This window comes from Oncorhynchus mykiss, chromosome 8, assembly GCF_057628025.1.
Source record: "Oncorhynchus mykiss isolate SJ-2025 chromosome 8, ASM5762802v1, whole genome shotgun sequence".
NCBI lineage: Eukaryota > Metazoa > Chordata > Actinopteri > Salmoniformes > Salmonidae > Oncorhynchus > Oncorhynchus mykiss.
In genome coordinates, this window is record NC_143029.1 from 49,530,001 (window position 1) to 49,548,311 (window position 18,311).

General features: G+C 40.8%; 1 protein-coding gene across 50 annotated transcripts in view; it reads right to left on the reverse strand.

Annotated features, from left to right (window-relative positions):
• The window catches only part of dlg1b (discs large MAGUK scaffold protein 1b), a 261,565-nt gene that overhangs the window by 34,184 nt on the left and 209,070 nt on the right, over positions 1 to 18,311 (reverse strand). For all 50 annotated transcript variants that reach the window (XM_090181831.1, XM_090181824.1, XM_090181829.1 and 47 more), the window contains 3 exons: positions 17,108 to 17,264; positions 15,098 to 15,200; positions 650 to 764 (listed from right to left, as the gene is read on the reverse strand). In XM_090181831.1, coding sequence (XP_090037957.1) covers positions 650 to 764; positions 15,098 to 15,200; positions 17,108 to 17,264 — 375 coding nt within the window. The remainder of the gene's footprint in view (positions 1 to 649; positions 765 to 15,097; positions 15,201 to 17,107; positions 17,265 to 18,311) is intronic.

The window sequence follows — 18,311 nt, forward strand, 5'->3', positions numbered from 1 at the left end:
CTTTTCGAAAATCTCATTCCAAAATCATGGGCATTAATATAGAGTTGGTCCCCCCTTTGCTGCTAAGTGTCCAATGGCGGTGAGCTTTACACCACTCCAGCCGACCCTTGGCATTGTGCTTGTGTCCGTGTGGCTGCTCAGCCATGGAAAACCATTTCATGAAGCTCCCGACGAACAGTTGTTGTGTTGACATTGCTTCCAGAAGCAGTTTGGAACTCGGTAGTGAGTGTTGCAACCGAGGACAGAAGATTTAAGGCGCTAAGTGCTTCAGCACTCGGCGGTCCCGTTCTGTGAGCTTGTGTGGCCTACCACTTCACGGTGGGCCGTTGTTGCTCCTAGATGTTTCCACTTCAAAATAACAGCACTTACAGTTGACTGGGGCAGCTCTAGCAGGCCATGAATTTTACAAACTGACTTGTTGTAAAGTAAAAGCCTAATTCAATGTTTCATAAAAATGTTTTGTTATATATTTTTTGTATACCGATAAGGGTCCTAAAATTCAAAATCAAGTTGCTAAATGATACATTTTACGACCATTTTAAAACAATTCCACATGTTAGCTTAGTAGATATTGTGATCTAAGGGCTTAGACCTACATAGGTTAAAGCTAATGGTCATTTACATTTCGGGGAACCTCTTTAGGTCTTACCTAACGTAGAGTGACCTCTTCTGGCTGGTCCGCAGCGAGCCCGACCCCGAGCTGATGCTGCTGTTCATCATCTGTTCTCGCAGGTCGTGGATCTTGGCTTCAAATCGACTGTACTCTGAAAAGAAAACACAAGCAAAATAGACAAAATATTGGCTTAATTCATTAAGAAGAAATTCAAAAAAATGTATTAAAAAAATGTACTAAAAGAAACAAAAAGGTCACGTCCCAATAATCTCTCCTTCCTCCCAAAGTGTGTTCACTTGTTCCCTTCACGGATTTGAAAGTAAATGACTGGTGTAAGAAATATAGTAGAAACTCCCCCAAGCCCATTCCTCTACCAATCCAATGTGTTTGTGGGAAGTAGTGAACGAGAGTAAACTTAAGAAAGAAGATATTATTGGGACACACCCTATATAACATGGGGTCCAAAATTGACACCCTTGAAAAAGATGAGAAAAAATGACTATATAAAATAAATATATAAAACCAGGGAAATTATATTATTTTATACTAATACAATATTTATTTTAACAAGTCATATTTATTTTCTCAAATAAGGTAAGGGTTCAAATTATTGACACCCCTGTTTTTAATACCTTTCAATACTTCACCTGGTGAGGATAACAGCACTGAGCTTTTTTCTAAAATGTTTTATGAGTTTGGGGAACACATTGGGAGTGATCTTACACTAATTAATTTTTCCAGATTCTTGATATCCTTTGTCTACGCTTATGTACTGCCCTTCAATTCAAACCACAGGTTTTTAATGATCTTCATGTCCGGAGACTAAAATGGCCATTGCAAATTGAGGTGTCGTGTATTTATGGATGCCAAGGGAAGCCAGGCTTCCCCCAAAAATTGACAAAGAAAATAAATGTCCTTCAATTTGCAAGAAGCTGAAAGCATCTGAGCGAACGAAACAGCGCCCCTCTGTCTCAGTATGTGTAGCCCATTATCTGATGCTGTCTAGTCAAAAAGAGTATGACATTGTTGCCACCCGTAGCGCTGAATATCTAACTCTGATATCAAAAGGTCCCACAATTGACAGTGCATTTCAGAGCAAAAACCAGGCCACGAGGCCGAAGGAATTGTCTGTAGAGTTCCGATAAAGGACCTTTTTGCCACATTTTGCTACGTTACAGGCTTATTATAAAATTGATTAAAAAAGATAATCTACACACAATACCCCATAATGACAAAGAAATACGTTTATTTTTATTTATTTTTAAAAACATTTTTGCAAAAACAATTATGAAATACCATATTTACATAAGTATTCAGACCCTTTGCTATGAGACTACAAATTGAGCTCAGGTGCATCCTGTTTCCATTGATCATCCTTGAGATGTTTCTTCAACTTGATTGGAGTCCACCTGGGGTTAAATTCAGTTGATTGGACACACCTGACTACATAAGGTCCCACAGTTGAGAGTGCATGTCAGAGCAAAAACCAAGCCATGAGGTCAAAGGAATTGTCTGTAAAGCTCCTAGACAGGATTGTGCTGAGGCACAGATCTGGGGAAGTGTACCAAAACATTTATGCAGCATTGAAGGTCTCCAAAAAACAGTGGCCTCCATCATTGTTAAATGGAAGAAGAACCACCAAGACTCGTCCTAGAGCTGGCCGCCCGGCCAAACTGAGCAATCGGGGGAGAAGGGCCTAGGTCAAGGAGGTGACCAAGAACCCGATGGTCACTCTGACAGAGCTCTATAGTTCCTCTGTGGAGATGGGAGAACCTTCCAGAAGGACAACCATCCCTGCAGCATTCCACCTTTCAGGTTTTTATGCTAGAGTGGCCAGACAGAATCCACTCTTCAGTAAAAGGCACATGACAGCCCGCTTGGAGTTTGCCAAAAGACACCTAAAGACTCTCAGATCATGAGAAACAAGATTCTCTCGTCTGATGAAACCAAAACTGAAATCTTTGACCTGAATGCCAAGAGTCACGTCTGTAGGAAACCTGCACCATCCCTACGGTGAAGCATGTGGGAATGTTTTTCAGCGGCAGGGACAGGAGACTAGTCAAGGCATATGACAGGTTACAGAGCAAACAATGCAATTGGCACAAATTTGGCATGGGTCCTCAAAAGGTTATACAGCTGCACCATCGAGAGCACTGGTTGCATAACTGCCTGGTGTGGCAAGTGCTCGGCCTACAACCGCAAGGCACTACAGAGGGTAGTGCGTATGACCCAGTACATCACTGGGGTCAAGCTTCCTGCCATCCAGGACTTCTATATCAGGAAGTGTCAGAGGAAGGCCCTAAAAATTGTCAAAGACTCCAGCCACCCTAGTCATAGACTGTTCTCTCTGCTACCCCCAAGCCATAAGACTCTTGAACAGCTAATCAAAGGGCTATCCAGACCCCCTCTTTTACGCAGCTGCTACTCTGTTTATTATCTATGCATAGTCACTAACTCGACCTACAGGTACATACAGTGGGGCAAAAAAGTAGTCAGCCACCAATTGTGCAAGTTCTTCCACTTAAAAAGATGAGGCCTGTAATTTTCATCATAGGTACACTTCAACTATGACAGACAAAATGAGAAAAAAAATCCAGAAAATCACATTGTAGGATTTTTAATGAATTTATCTGCAAATTATGGTGGAAAATAAGTATTTGGTCACCTATAAAACAAGCAAGATTTCTGGCTCTCACAGACCTGTAACTTTTTCTTTAAGAGGCTTCTCTGTCTTCCACTCGTTACCTGTATTAATGGCACCTGTTTGAACTTGTTATCAGTATAAAAGACACCTGTCCACAACCTCAAACAGTCACACTCCAAACTCCACTATGGCCAAGACCAAAGAGCTGTCAAAGAACACCAGAAACAAAATTGTAGACCTGCACCAGGCTGGGAAGACTGAATCTGCAATAGGTAAGCAGCTTGGTTTGAAGAAATCAACTGTGGGAGCAATTATTAGGAAATGGAAGACATACAAGACCACTGATAATCTCCCTCGTTCTGGGGCCCCACGCAAGATCTCACCCCGTGGGGTCAAAATTATCACTAGAACGGTGAGCAAAAATCCCAGAACCACACGGGGGGAGCTAGTGAATGACCTGCAGAGAGCTGGGACCAAAGTAACAAAGCCTACCATCAGTAACACACTACGCCGCCAGGGACTCAAATCCTGCAGTGCCAGACGTGTCCCCCTGCTTAAGCCAGTACATGTCCCTGCCCGTTTGAAGTTTGCTATAGAGCATTTGGATCATCCAGAAGACGATTGGGAGAATGTCATATGGTCAGATGAAACCAAAATATTACTTTTTGGTAAAACCTCAACTCGTCGTGTTTGGAGGACAAAGAATGGTGAGTTGCATCCAACGAACACCATACCTACTGTGAAGCATGGGGGTGGAAACATCATGCTTTGGGGCTGTTTTTCTGCAAAGGGACCAGGACGACTGATCCGTATAAAGGATAGAATGAATGGGATCATGTATCGTGAGATTTTGAGTGAAAATCTCCTTCCATCAGCAAGGGCATTGAAGATGAAACGTGGCTGGGTCTTTCAGCATGACAATGATCCCAAACACACCGCCCGGGCAACGAAGGAGTGGCTTCGTAAGAAGCATTTCAAGGTCCTGGAGTGGCCTACCCAGAAAATCTTTGGAGGGAGTTGAAAGTCCGTGTTGCCCAGCAACAGCCCCAAAACATCACTGCTCTAGAGGAGATCTGCATGGAGGAATGGGCCAAAATACCAGCAACAGTGTGTGAAAACCTTGTGAAGACTTACAGAAAACGTTTGACCTCTGTCATTGCCAACAAAGGGTATATAACAAAGTATTGAGATAAGTATTTGGTCAATAACAAAAGTTTATTTTCCACCATCATTTGCAAATAAATAAATTAAAAATATGATTTTCTGGATTTTTTTTCTCATTTTGTCTGTCATAGTTGAAGTGTACCTATGATGAAAATTACAGGCCTCTCTCATCTTTTTAAGTGGGAGACCGGTGCCTACACATTTTAAGTATATTTTCCATTGCTAAAGCAACATAAATTGTCCTAATGCTCCTCTCTTCGTAGCAATGTTTTTATTTTTACTGGTCAAGCCACAACTGAGCAAGCCAAATAAAACCTTTTGTCTGTACTCAATCTCTGACACTAGCACCTCTTTCAGTCTCTGAAAGTTTTTTTCTTAGCTTTTTTGGTTGCGCCGTTGTATTTTCCCCACAGCTTTAAAGGGATGATTTTGACCATATGGTTAATTCGTGTAGTTTTGAAATGCAAACATCAAAGTCATGCACGAGCACATGAACAATTGGTATTGATCAATGTTATCTCCTAACGGTGTGCGTATGGCGCTCGTAGGATTGTTTGATAAATCACACTTTTTCTATGGGTACGACCATTCTAAATTCCATTAGTAAGTTTTTACGCAATATTGATAAATGACGCCCCAGGTGTTTACATTTGTTGGATGACAGAGGTCTTTGGTGATGCACACCAGTGGTGGGTTTTGTTTTGAAAGAGCACCCACACCTAGTGTAAAATATGGTGGTGGGTCTTTAATGTTATGGGGCTATTTTGCTTCCACTGGTCCTGGACTTTACCCAGTAAAAGGACATTTTAGGATATAATCTGTTTTCCTGTGCCAGGAGGCTGACACTTGTCCAAAAGTGGATCTTCCAGCAAAACAATAACCCCAAAGCACACATCAAAATCCACAAAGGAATTGTTCATAGACCACAAAATCAACATTTGGCAATGGCCATCTCAGTCTCCAGACTTTAACACCATTTAAAATCTGTAGTTTGAATTGAAGAGGGCAGTCCATAAGCACAGACAAATGATATCAAGGATCTGGAAAGATTATGTATGGAGAAGGAATGGTCTAAGATCACTCCCAATGTTTTCATATTAACATTTTAGAAAAAGGCCCAGTGCCGTTATCCTCGCGAGGTGAGATATTAAAAGGTATTGAACACAGGCGTGTCAATAATTTTGACCCCTACCCTTTTGAGACAAAAAGTATTACTTCTCTGAGCAATTGTATACGTAAAAAATAATATAATTTCCCTTTTTTTGTGAGCATACAATATAGCTCAATATTCTATTTTTATTTTTTAACAGTCATTTTTGGTCATCTTTATCAAGGGTGTCAATAATTTCGGATCCCACTGTACGTGTGCAGGTAGGTGATAAAGGGAGCGCTTACCTGACGTATACATTCCGTTTAGAAAAAACAAGAGCGAAACTAACAATACATAAAAAATTGTGTCAGGGGCAAGGTCCATCTCATAATCTCCATAACACATTTTCTTTGAACTTCAAGTTGAGACATATCGATCACATCTTACAATGTTTATTGCATTCATCATCATTTCCTTACACCTAGACTTAAAATAAACCCTCAAGTCAGTTGAATCAATGAACTTTTCCGCATCTACTGTATGATTTAACATTTGTTTTGGCAATCATGGCCTGAGAAAGCAAAATATCTAGACAAAATACTGTAGATCAGCTGAGCTATTCATTGTTATATATTTTTAAGTAAACATGAAAATATACTATAAAAGGGGAATGCATCGAAGTGCATACTAGTTCTTAAATGACATTGAGGGAATGGCAGGGTGAAATATCCCCTATTCAGCTTGAGTGGACTGTTCTGCTCAGCAATGGAATGTCATCTTAAACTGCGGATCCCGTTTTACTGCAAGTAGAAAAAGTGACCACAAAACCTGCCGTGGAAATATGATATGGGATTCACGTGATGTCATAACAAGTCCCATCAGGATAAAGACATTCAAGAAGGCCTGATGTTGCAGTTACAAATACCATGCATAGAGCTGACATGGTTCCCTATTCTACATAACAGAGAAACAAGTATGTCCTACACAGTGTATTTCTAATGCATTGTGACATTGCACTCCACTGAATGCGCTCATGGTTGGAAACAGACCAGGGTTCAGATACTATTCTAAATCAATACAAATACTTCAGCTGTGTTTGATAGAGCTTGCCTGTTGCAATGGAACCAATTGACAAGTGCAAACCCTGCCCACCTGGCACTCCAGGCAGGCTAAGGCAAATGGTCAAATAATTTAAATGATTTCAAATAGTATATGAACCTAGGTCTGTATGGTGGGAGATTAAATAGAAAGTAATTATATTTGACAAAGATGAGCAGGTTCACAGTTGGAAAGCAGTTCCGTTAGTAAGCAACTGTTACATTTTACCATTTGTAATGTGACATTACCCACTTTCCAACCGTATAATGGACTCACTTATCATGAAGGAGATTGGTTTGTAATGTATTAATGCACCATTATAATATGGATAAGAAAAGACAGACCTGGGTTCAAATACTATTTGAAATCTTTCAAAACGTTTAGAGTTTGCTTTAGCCTGTCTGGAGTACCAGGTGGGCGGGGCTAGCCGTTTTGCGACTATTCAATTGGTTCCATTGCGCCATGCAAGCTCAATCAGGCCCAACTTAAGTATTTGACATGATTTCAAATAGTATTTGAAGCCAGGTCAAGAAAAAGCCAAACTTAAGGTGGAAAAGACTCTCTGTAATGCAATAAACCCTGTTCCTTCTCCAAGACCCCCAACAAGAAATGCCTCATTATAGCATTTATTTTCAGATTGAGATTACACCAAAACAAAATCAATAGAATCAATCCAAAAGCTAATTCATTCATAAAACACTGCAACAATAAATACAAAATAAAAAACTCAAACCCAGACTCTTTCGCGCATAAACTGCACTGCTAGCTTCTAAAGCACAGTATAACTTCTTAACACTATGTCAAAAATAACATAACTCGTTTGTATCTTTTCTCTGTTCCTCCTTGATGTTATTTAGTACTTACAGACTGCTCCCTGGAACATTCCAAGTGAGGCCGGATGGGGGAGAAGGCTATGACACCGATTGCTAACTAATTCTACTCCTGATAGTTGGTGTAGTCCACAGTCCTAGCAGTGTGTGAAGCAGAGCCTTGACTAAATCAGCTCAAGCAAAGAGATACAGTAGATCAGCTTTAATATTGCAGATAGAGTGTAGCTTCCATCAATATAGTTGTATGCATCATATATATATATATTTGAAATCTTTCAAAACGTTTAGAGTTTGCTTTAGCCTGTCTGGAGTACCAGGTGGGCGGGGCTAGCCGCCCACCTGGTATATATATGAGTGTATATTGAGTGGGGAGAAGTATTTGAACACTGCCGATTTTGCAGGTTTTCCTACTTACAAAGCATGGAGAGGTCTGTAATTTTTAATCATAGGTACACTTCAACTATGAGAGACGGAATCCAGAAAATCACTTGTGATTTCTAAGTTTTATTTTACCTTTATTTAAACTAAGCAAGTCAGTTAAGAACAAATTCTTATTTTCAATGACGGCCTAGGAACAGTGGGTTAACTGCCTGTTCAGGGGCAGAACGACAGATTTGTACCATGTCAGCTCGGGGGTTTGAACTTGCAACCTTCCGGTTACTAGTTCAACATTAACACTCTAACCCACTAGGCTACCCTGCCGCCCCAAGTAATTAATTTGCATTTTATTGCATGACATAAGTATTTGATACTTTAAAAAGCAGAACTTAATATTTGGTACAGAAAACTTTGTTTGCAATTACAGAGATCATACGTTTCTTGTAGTTCTTGACCAGGTTTGAACGCACTGCAGCAGGGATTTTGGCCCACTTCCTCCATACAGACCTTCTCCAGATCCTTCAGGTTTCGGGGCTGTCGCTGGGCAATACGGACTTTCAGCTCCCTCCAAAGATGTTCTATTGGGTTCAGGTCTGGAGACTGGCTAGGCCACTCCAGGACCACTCCAGGCCACTCCTTAGTTGCCCTGGCTGTGTGTTTCGGGTCGTTGTCATGCTGGAAGACCCAGCCACGACCCATCTTCAATAATCTTACTGAGGGAAGGAGGTTGTTGGCCAAGATCTCGCGATACATGGCCTCATCCATCCTCCCCTCAATACGGTGCAGTCGTCCTGTCCCCTTTGCAGAAAAGCATCCCCAAAGAATGATGTTTCCACCTCCATGCTTCACGGTTGAGATGGTGTTCTTGGGGTTGTACGCATCCTTCTTCTTCCTCCAAACACGGCGAGTGGAGTTTAGACCAAAAAGCTCTATTTTTGTCTCATCAGACCACATGACCTTCTCCCATTCCTCCTCTGGATCATACAGATGATCATTGGCAAACTTCAGACGGGCCTGGACATGCGCTGGCTTGAGCAGGGGGACCTTACGTGCGCTGCAGGATTTTAATCCATGACGGCGTAGTGTGTTACCACTAATGGTTTTCTTTGAAACTGTGGTCCCAGCTCTCTTCAGGTCATTGATCTGGGCTGATCCCTCACTTTCCTCATGATCATTGCTGCCCCACGAGGTGAGATCTTGAACTTCTTCCATTTTCTAATAATTGTGCCAACAGTTGTTGCCTTCTCACCAAGCTGTTTGCCTATTGTCCTGTAGCCAATCCCAGCCTTGTACAGATCTACGGTTTTATCCCTGATGTCCTTACACAGCTCTCTGGTCTTGGCCATTGTGGAGAGGTTGGAGTCTGTTTGATTGAGTGTGTGGACAGGTGTCTTTTATACAGGTAACGAGTTCAAACAGGTGCAGTTAATACAGGTAATAAGTGGAGAACAGGAGGGCTTCTTAAAGAAAAACTAACAGGTCTGTGACACCTCGAATTGTTATTGGTTGGTAGGTGATCAAATACTTATGTCATGCAATATATATATATATATATATATAAATAATATACACTGCTCAAAAAAATAAAGGGAACACTAAAATAACATCCTGAATCTGAATGAAATATTCTTATTCTTTTTTTCGTTACATGGTTGAATGTGCTGACAACAAAATCACACAAAAATGATCAATGGAAATCAAATTTATCAACCCATGGAAGTCTGGATTTGGAGTCACACTCAAAACCACACTACAGGCTGATCCAACTTTGATGTAATGTCCTTAAAACAAGTCAAAATGAGGCTCAGTAGTGTGTGTGGCCTCCACGTGCCTGTATGACCTCCCTACAACGCCTGGGCATGCTCCTAATGAGGTGGCGGATGGTCTCCTGCGGGACCTCCTCCCAGACCTGGACTAAAGCATCCGCCAACTCCTGGACAGTGTGGTGCAACGTGGCGTTGGTGGATGGAGCGAGACATGATGTCCCAGATGTGCTCAGTTGGATTCAGGTCTGGAGAACGGGCGGGCCAGTCCATAGCATCAATGCCTTCCTCTTGCAGGAACTGCTGACATAAACCAGCCACATGAGGTCTAGCATTGTCTTGCATTAGGAGGAACCCAGGGCCAACCGCACCAGCATATGGTCTCACAAGGGGTCTGAGGATCTCATCTCGGTCATCAGCCAGGAAGCATAGGAACTGAGAAGTGGTCTGTGGTCCCCACCTGCAGAACCACTCCTTTATTGGGGGTGTCTGTTGTCTATTCCATTTGCACAACAGCATGAACTTTATTGTCAATCAGTGTTGCTTCCTAAGTGGACAGTTTGATGTTTGCCTTATGGCAAGGTTCCATCATGCTGGAAAAGGCATTGTTCGTCACCAAACTGTTCCTGAATGGTTGGGAGAAGTTGCTCTCGGAGGATGTGTTGGTACTATTCTTTATTCATGGCTGTGTTCTTAGGCAAAATTGTGAGTGAGCCCACTCCCTTGGCTGAGAAGCAACTCCACACGTGAATGGTCTCAGGATGCTTTACTGTTGGCATGACACAGAACTGATGGTAGTGCTCACCTTGTCTTCTCCTGACAAGCATTTTTCCGGATGCTCCAAACAACCAGAAAGGGGATTCATCAGAGAAAATGACTTTACCCCAGTCCTCAGCAGTCCAATCCTTGTACCTTTGGCAGAATATCAGTTTGTCCCTGATGTTTTTCCTGTAGAGAAGTGGCTTCATTGCTGCCCTTCTTGACACCAGGCCATCCTCCAAAAGTCTTCGCCTCACTGTGCGTGCAGATGCACTCACACCTGCCTGCTGCCATTCCTGAGCAAGCTCTGTACTGGTGGTGCCCCGATCCCGCAGCTGAATCAACTTTAGGAGACGGTCCTGGCGCTTGCTGGACTTTCTTGGGTGCCTTGAAGCCTTCTTCACAACAATTGAACCGCTCTCCTTGAAGATCCGATAAATGGTTGATTTAGGTGCAATCTTACTGGCAGCAATATTGTCCTTTTGTGCAAAGCAATGATGACGACACTTGTTTCCTTGCAGGTAACCATGGTTGACAGAGGAAGAACAATGATTCCAAGCACCACCCTCCTTTTGAAGCTTCCAGTTTGTTATTCGAACACAATCAGCATGACAGAGTGATCTACAGCCTTGTCCTCGTCAACACTCACACCTGTGTTAACGAGAGAATCACTGACATGATGTCAGCTGGTCCTTTTGTGGCAGGGCTGAAATGCAGTGGACATGTATTTTGGGGATTCAGTTCATTTGCATGGCAAATCGGGACTTAATTAATTGCAAATCATCAGATCACTCTTCAGAACATTCTGGAGTATATGCAAATTGCCATCATACAAACTGAGGCAGCAGACTTTGTGAAAATTAAGATTTGTGTCATTCTCAAAACTTTTGGCAAGGACTGTATTATACAATAGTTATCTTTTGTTTGTTTTTAATCCCATCCTTCAGCTTACCCTCAACCCCTCCCATCTATCTCTGAAGACCATCCAGTTTGATTCTATTTGCCTTATATTTTTAACTGTGCTGTTTCACAAACGTTCTAAACATTTTACAGACACAGTATATTTGACCTTAGTAACCTTGTTTTTTTCTCCCACCCTTCAGCTCCCTTCTACCCCTCCCAATCTCTCACTTAACACAAACTATGCAACTACTAAATGGAATCATGTAGTAATCAATATCATGTAGAAACAAGTGTTAAGTTAAAGAAATCAAAATATATTTTAGATTCTTCAAAGTAGCCACCCTTTGCTTTGATGAAAGCTTTGCACAATCTTGGCATTCTCTCAACCAGCTTCATGAGGTAGTCACCTATAATGCATTTCAATTAACAGGTGTTTCCTTTTATTCTTCTTTCCTTCTTAATGCCATTGATCTCTTAACACCATCCATTTTTTATTTCTAATTACCATGTATTTTCAACTGTGCTGTAACAAAAGTTCTGAACCTTTCTATTCACAATTTTTCTACATATTGTACATTTTTTCTAAAAGTATTATTATATTATTGATCGATTGACTATGACTTTTCAAATCAACCAGCAGTGCTATTTGCAGAGTTAGCTCTTTCTCTGAACCTCCCCCACACAATAATTCAACCCCTCTCAGTAGACCCTGTCCTCTCAAATATAATTTTTATTTCCCATCTCTCCCTCTCTCAACCCTGAGTCATGTTCCAACCATGTCCTCTGAAATATTTGCATCAATAGCATTTCTATCGATTCAGTTTCAATTAATGAGTTCTCATTCAGTGTCATCACAAACATCTGCAGCGCATGATGTAACCCATGTACAGTACCAGTCAAAAGTTTGGACACACCTACTCATTCAAGGGCTTTTCTTTAGTTTTACTATTTTCTACATTGTAGAATAATAGTGTAGACATCAAAACTATGAAATAACACAAATGGAATCATATTGCAATAAAACAAGTGTTAAACAAATCAAAATATATTTTATATTCTCCAAAGTAGCCACCCTTTGCTTTGATAAAAGCTTTGCACATTCTTGGCATTCTCTCAACCAGCTTCATGAGGTAGTCCCATGGAATGTGTACCTGTGAAAGTCAATTTGTGGAATTTCTTTCCTTATTAATGCATTTTAACCAGTCAGTTGTGTTGTGACAAGGTAGCAGTGGTACACAGAAGATATCCCTATTTTGTTATGCAAGAACAGCTCAAATAAGCAAAGAGAAACGACAGTCCATTATTACTTTCAGACATGAAGGTCAGTCAATCCGGAAAATCTCAAGAACTTTGAAAGTTTATTCAAGTGCAGTCAAAATCCATCAAGCGCTATGATGAAACTGGCTCTCATTAGGACTGCCACAGGAAAGGAATACCCAGAGTTAACTCTAATGAACTTATCCTCTGCAGGAGAGTTACCAGCCTGAGAAATTGCTGCCCAAATAAATGCGTCACAGAGTTCAAGTAACAGACATCTCAACATCAACTGTTTAGAGGAGACTGCGTGAATCAGGCCTTCATGGTCGAATTGCTGCAAAGAAACCACTACTAAAGGACACCAATAAGAAGAAGAGACTTGCTTCTGCCAAGAAACACGAGCAATGGACATTTGACCAGTGGAAATATGTCCTTTGGTCTGATGAGTCCAAATTTGAGATTTTTAGTTCCAACCGCCGTGTCTTTGTGAGACGCAGAGTAGGTGAACGGACGATTTCTGCATGTGTAGTTCCCACTGTGGAGGTATGATGGTGTGGGGGTGCGTTGCTGGTGACACTGTCTGATTTATTTAGAACTCAAGGCACATTTAACCAGCATGGCCACCACAGTATTCTGCAGCGATATGTCAAACCATCTGGTTTGTGCTTAGTGGGACTATCATTTGTTTTTCAACAGGACAATGACCCAACACACCTCCAGGCTGTGTAAGGACTATTTGACCAAGAAGGAGAGTGATGGAGTGCTGCATCAGATGACGTGGCCTTCACAATCACCCGACCTCAACCCAATTGAGATGTTTTGGGATGAGTTGGACCGCAGAGTGAAGGAAAAGCAGCAAACACGTGCTCAGCATATGTGGGAACTCCTTAAAGATATACTTCTCCTTAATGCAACCGCTGTGTCAGATTTCAAAAAAGCTTTACGGAAAAAGCACACCATGCAATAATCTGAGTACAGCGCTCAGAGACCAAAACAAGCCATACAGATACCTGCCATGTTGTGGAGTCAAAAGAAGTCAGAAATAGCATTATAAATATTCACTTACCTTTGATGATCTTCATCAGAATGCACTCCCAGGAATTCCAGTTCCATAATAAATGTTTTGTTTGTTCGATAAAGTCCATAATTTATGTCCAAATACCTCCTTTATGTTTGCGCGTTTATTTCACAAATCCAAATTCACAAGGGGCAGGCACTTAGTTCCGACGACAGTTCCATTACAGTTCGTAGAAACATGTCAAACGATGTCAATCTTTAGGCTGTTTTTATCATAAATCTTCAATAATATTCCAACCGACAATTCCTTTGTCTTTAGAAAGGAAAAGAAACGCAGCTAACTCTCAAGGGCTCACGCATTCTGCCAGACACCTGACTCAAACAGCTCTTATTCTCTCCCCCTGCACAGTAGAAGCCTGAAACAAGGTTCCAAAGACTGTTGACATCTAGTGGAATCCTTAGGAAGTGCAATCGGACCAAATTCTACACTGATAGGCAAAGACTTGAAAACCTACAAACCTCAGATTTCCCACTTCCTGGTTGGATTTTGTCTCAGGTTTATGCCTGCTATATGAGTTATGTTATACTCACAGACATCTTCAGGGTGTTTTCTATTCAAATATACTAATAATATGCATATATTAGCTTCTGGGCCTGAGTAACAGGCAGTTTACTCTGGGCATCTTATTCATCCAAGCTACTCAATACTGCCCCCCAGCCATAAGAAGTTAAAGACTGTTGGAAAAGCATTCGAGGTGAAGCTGGTTGACAGAATGCCAAGTGTGCAAAGCTGTCATCAAGGCAAAGGGTGGCTACTTTAAAGAAAATAAAATATATTTTGATTTGTTTAACACTTTTTTGGTTACTACATGATTCCATATGTTTTATATTAGTCAAAATAAAGAAAAACCCTTGAATGAATACGTGTCCAAACTTTTGGACTGGTACTGTAAGTGCAGATAACAATGGGCTTACAGTAGGCTATAACAGTAGGCTATTTAGCATCTCCACAGAACACAAGGTGATTACTTGCCATACGTGGTTTTAGCAGCCATTGGTAAAACATTACATATTGCATTCAAGCTTGCAATAAGGCTCAGTAGATATACATTGATGGAAATGTCTGCTTAAAGCAAGCTTGCTGATATTAGATTATAATTGTTCTCATCGAATGTCGTGAAGCTTGCTATAAGCAGATATCTACTGTGGTAATTCAATTACCTAAGAGCACCACACTAGTATATCAAAGCAGGTGTTTAATCCAATAGTAGTCCAACTCCTGATTTAGTTAGTCACACAGCAGTAATATGCCCAGTCAGTCAAGTGAAATGAGAGAGCGCTTCTCCACATGGTAAAACAATCATGTCTGTCTTATTACGCTCCATCTCTAGCTGTGTGAACTACCTGAATATGCCCCAGTGTTGTGTTCAGCAGGAGCAATAAAGGAGTTAACTTACTTTGAGGCCCCAGACTCTAGTCTAGCAGTGACGCTCACACCTTCAGAACCGCATACATAAGTACAAATACAAAGAAAAACATGACAGTGATGCCCCCCGCTGATGACATCACATAATGACTCACCCTCTGGTCTGTAGTGGGCCACGATGGTTACAGTCTGCCCAGCATTTTTCAGTGCCGCAGCCGCCTGCTCGTGAGTGGCGCTGCGGAGGTCCACCCCGTTCACCTGCAAGCGGGAAAAGCAGAAAGTAGACAAGTCATCAGGTTCCTGTTCATGCTAATCAAGCAACCTCGCTCTCACAAGACTTTAGTCAACCAGGCAAGTGTTCGAGAACACATTATCTTTTACAATATCGACCTGATCAAGTGTAGCAAAACAGACAAATGGAGAATAAAGCTAAACTTAAAAACTCAAAAAATAAAAATATCAGTGCCTTCAGAAAGTATTCATACGCCTTGACTTATTCCACATTGTTTTATTGCAGCCTGAATTCAAAATGTATTAAATATATGTTTTTTCCTCACACATCTACACACAATACCCAACAATGAAAAAGTGAAAATATGTTTTTAGAAATGTTACTAATTGTGTTAAGAATTGTTTTTACACTTAAAAAAAAAAAAACATTTTATATCAAGGCTGTAACAAACAAAATGTGGAAAAAGTCAAGGGTTGTGAATACTTTCTTAAGGCACTGTATACAACAGACAACATGAATAGGGTGTAACACAGAGCATTAAAAACACAATGGGACACAAGTGGTACTAAAAAACTTCTTACGGACGTGGTTCCTGCACAGGAACACATCAGCGGAAATTTCAGAGCGCCACCTACAGTACTATAGTATTGTACTCGATAAATCTCAAACTTTCATTAAAACACACACGCAAGATACTAAATTAAAGCTACACTCGTTGTGAATCTAGCCAACATGTCAGATTTGTAAAATGGTTTTCGGCGAAAGCAATGAGAAGCTATTATCTGATAGCATGCACCCCCCTAAAATAACTGAACGAGACCTAAACAAAAGATTTTGCGGTAGCCGGCGCTACACAAAACGCAGAAATAAAATATAAAACATTCATTACCTTTGACGAGCTTCTTTGTTGGCACTCCTATATGTCCCATAAACATCACAATTGGGTCTTTTTCCCGATTAAATCCGTCAAAGTATGCCAAAAATGTCCATTTATAAAGGCCGTCTGATCCAAGGAAAATGCACCTTTACACGACGCAACGTCACTTTTTAAAATTAACAAAGTTGCCTATAAACTTTTACAAATCACTTCAAACTACTTTTGTAAACCAACTTTAGGTATTAATAAACGTTAATAATCGATAAAATTGATCACGGGGCGATCTGTATTCGATAGCAGCAAGTCTTGAAATCATCGTCCATTTTTTTCACTTTCATAATTTCCTGGGTGCACCCCAAGACAGGAAGTGCCTATACGTCATCCCACCAAGGATAAACGTGCAAAGAAATTCCAGTATTGGCGACATCGTGTGGAAGCTGTAGGCGTTGTAAACGGAATCTCATCTATTTTCTGTAGCCTTAGACAATACATTGACTGGCGGATTAATATTTTTTTTGTGTTTTTGGTGAACAGTTTTCCCTGGGATTTTTACTACTAAACACGCTCTGTTACAGCCACAGACACAATTTTACCAGTTTTAGAGACTTCAGAGTGTTTTCTATACACACATACTTATCATATGCATATACTATATTCCTGGCATGAGTAGCAGGACTTTGAAATGTTGCGATTTTTAACAAAAAGCTGCGAAAATTCGCAGCATCCTTAACAGGTTTTAAACGGGTAAGACAGGAGCTCATTTTGACTATCCCCAGTAGGCGAAATTGGCTGTAATGACGACATTGTGACCACCTTGGCACAGTAACTTACACAAGACTGGCGATGATGGAAATATCTGTGCGAATGGATTGAAGATTGTTTTGCACATTCCATTTTGTGTGTGTTAGTGTAGCATGTCTGTGCCCATGTGTGTAAGTGCAATAGTGTGTTTGAAGATGTTCTTACAGACGGTGTGTGGCTGTGTGTGCCTGCAAACTCGGTGTGTGTGCGTGCTAGAGTGCCAGCATGAGTGTGCACGTGTTATGTTATCCTTACAGAGACGAGGCGGTCTCCTTTCCTTAGCTCGCCACACAGATCTGCAGGTCCCCCTGCCAGGATGAAGGAGATGAAGATGCCCTCTCCGTCCTCTCCACCCACTATGTTGAAGCCCAAGCCCGTCGCCCCTCTGTGGAGCACCACCTTCCTGGGCTCTCTGGGAAGACACGACAAAGAATAATGGATAAAGTCCTCAGTCAGATTATTTCTCTAAAGTAATATGGTGGTGGTTGTGAATCCTCGTAGTAAAGTCCAAAGATTAAAAAACAAAAACATCAAAAGGTAAAATTTTAGATTAAGTATGCTCTTATACCTGTGTAGTATCAGTCACAGTAGTAACATCGTATTAACATATTACAAAACAACACACAACACTGCTATTGCTACTACAGTGCTTGATTCACCTCTCACACTACATACTGTAAATCTGGCAATTTCATTATAACTGCACTATAACATCAATGTTTTGAACTATTGAACCAATACATGTCATTTTAATATACAACCACTAGGGGGAAAATGGCCATGTTAATTCTCGTGATGTGTGGCACAATAAGGATACAAGGCTGGAGAGATGACATTTTACTATGTATTACTTAAGCGCAATCTGGATGGTTCTTCATCTCTTAAATGCTTAAATCTTGTTTCAATCACTATTATATATTACCCATTGATTTTTTTTTCATTAGTTTAGGTTACTGTAGGCTATACGTAAAAACAAAAACAAACAAATTCATCTGTTCAATCAATTTTATTTGTGGAATGCCTGTTACAACTATGAACCATAACTTCAGTGCTGGAACACGGTAATATCTTATTTTTATGACAAAATAAAACAAATACCCCAACTACCAACACCCACAGTCAGCAAGACGTCTTGTCAAATATGAAAACATCACTAGCCTAAACATAAGCGGCAAGAGGCCTTGATAAAGTGAAAATCTGCACAAACGCAATTATGCCATTATAATGGATATAAGTTTTGATATGACAGCAATCGAGCTCGTGCCAGTGCGTCTTCACACAATGGCATCAGTTGGATTTTATTTAGCGGTTAACGCTTGTCCTAACAGTTGACACAAATCTTCGTAACTTTCACTTGCGTGACACACTGACATACCTTTGTTTAGTTGTAGTGCATAACAGTCTCCGGTTCTCTCTTTATTGAGTCCCCTTTGTCCTGTAATTTTTTCAGCACCGCTGT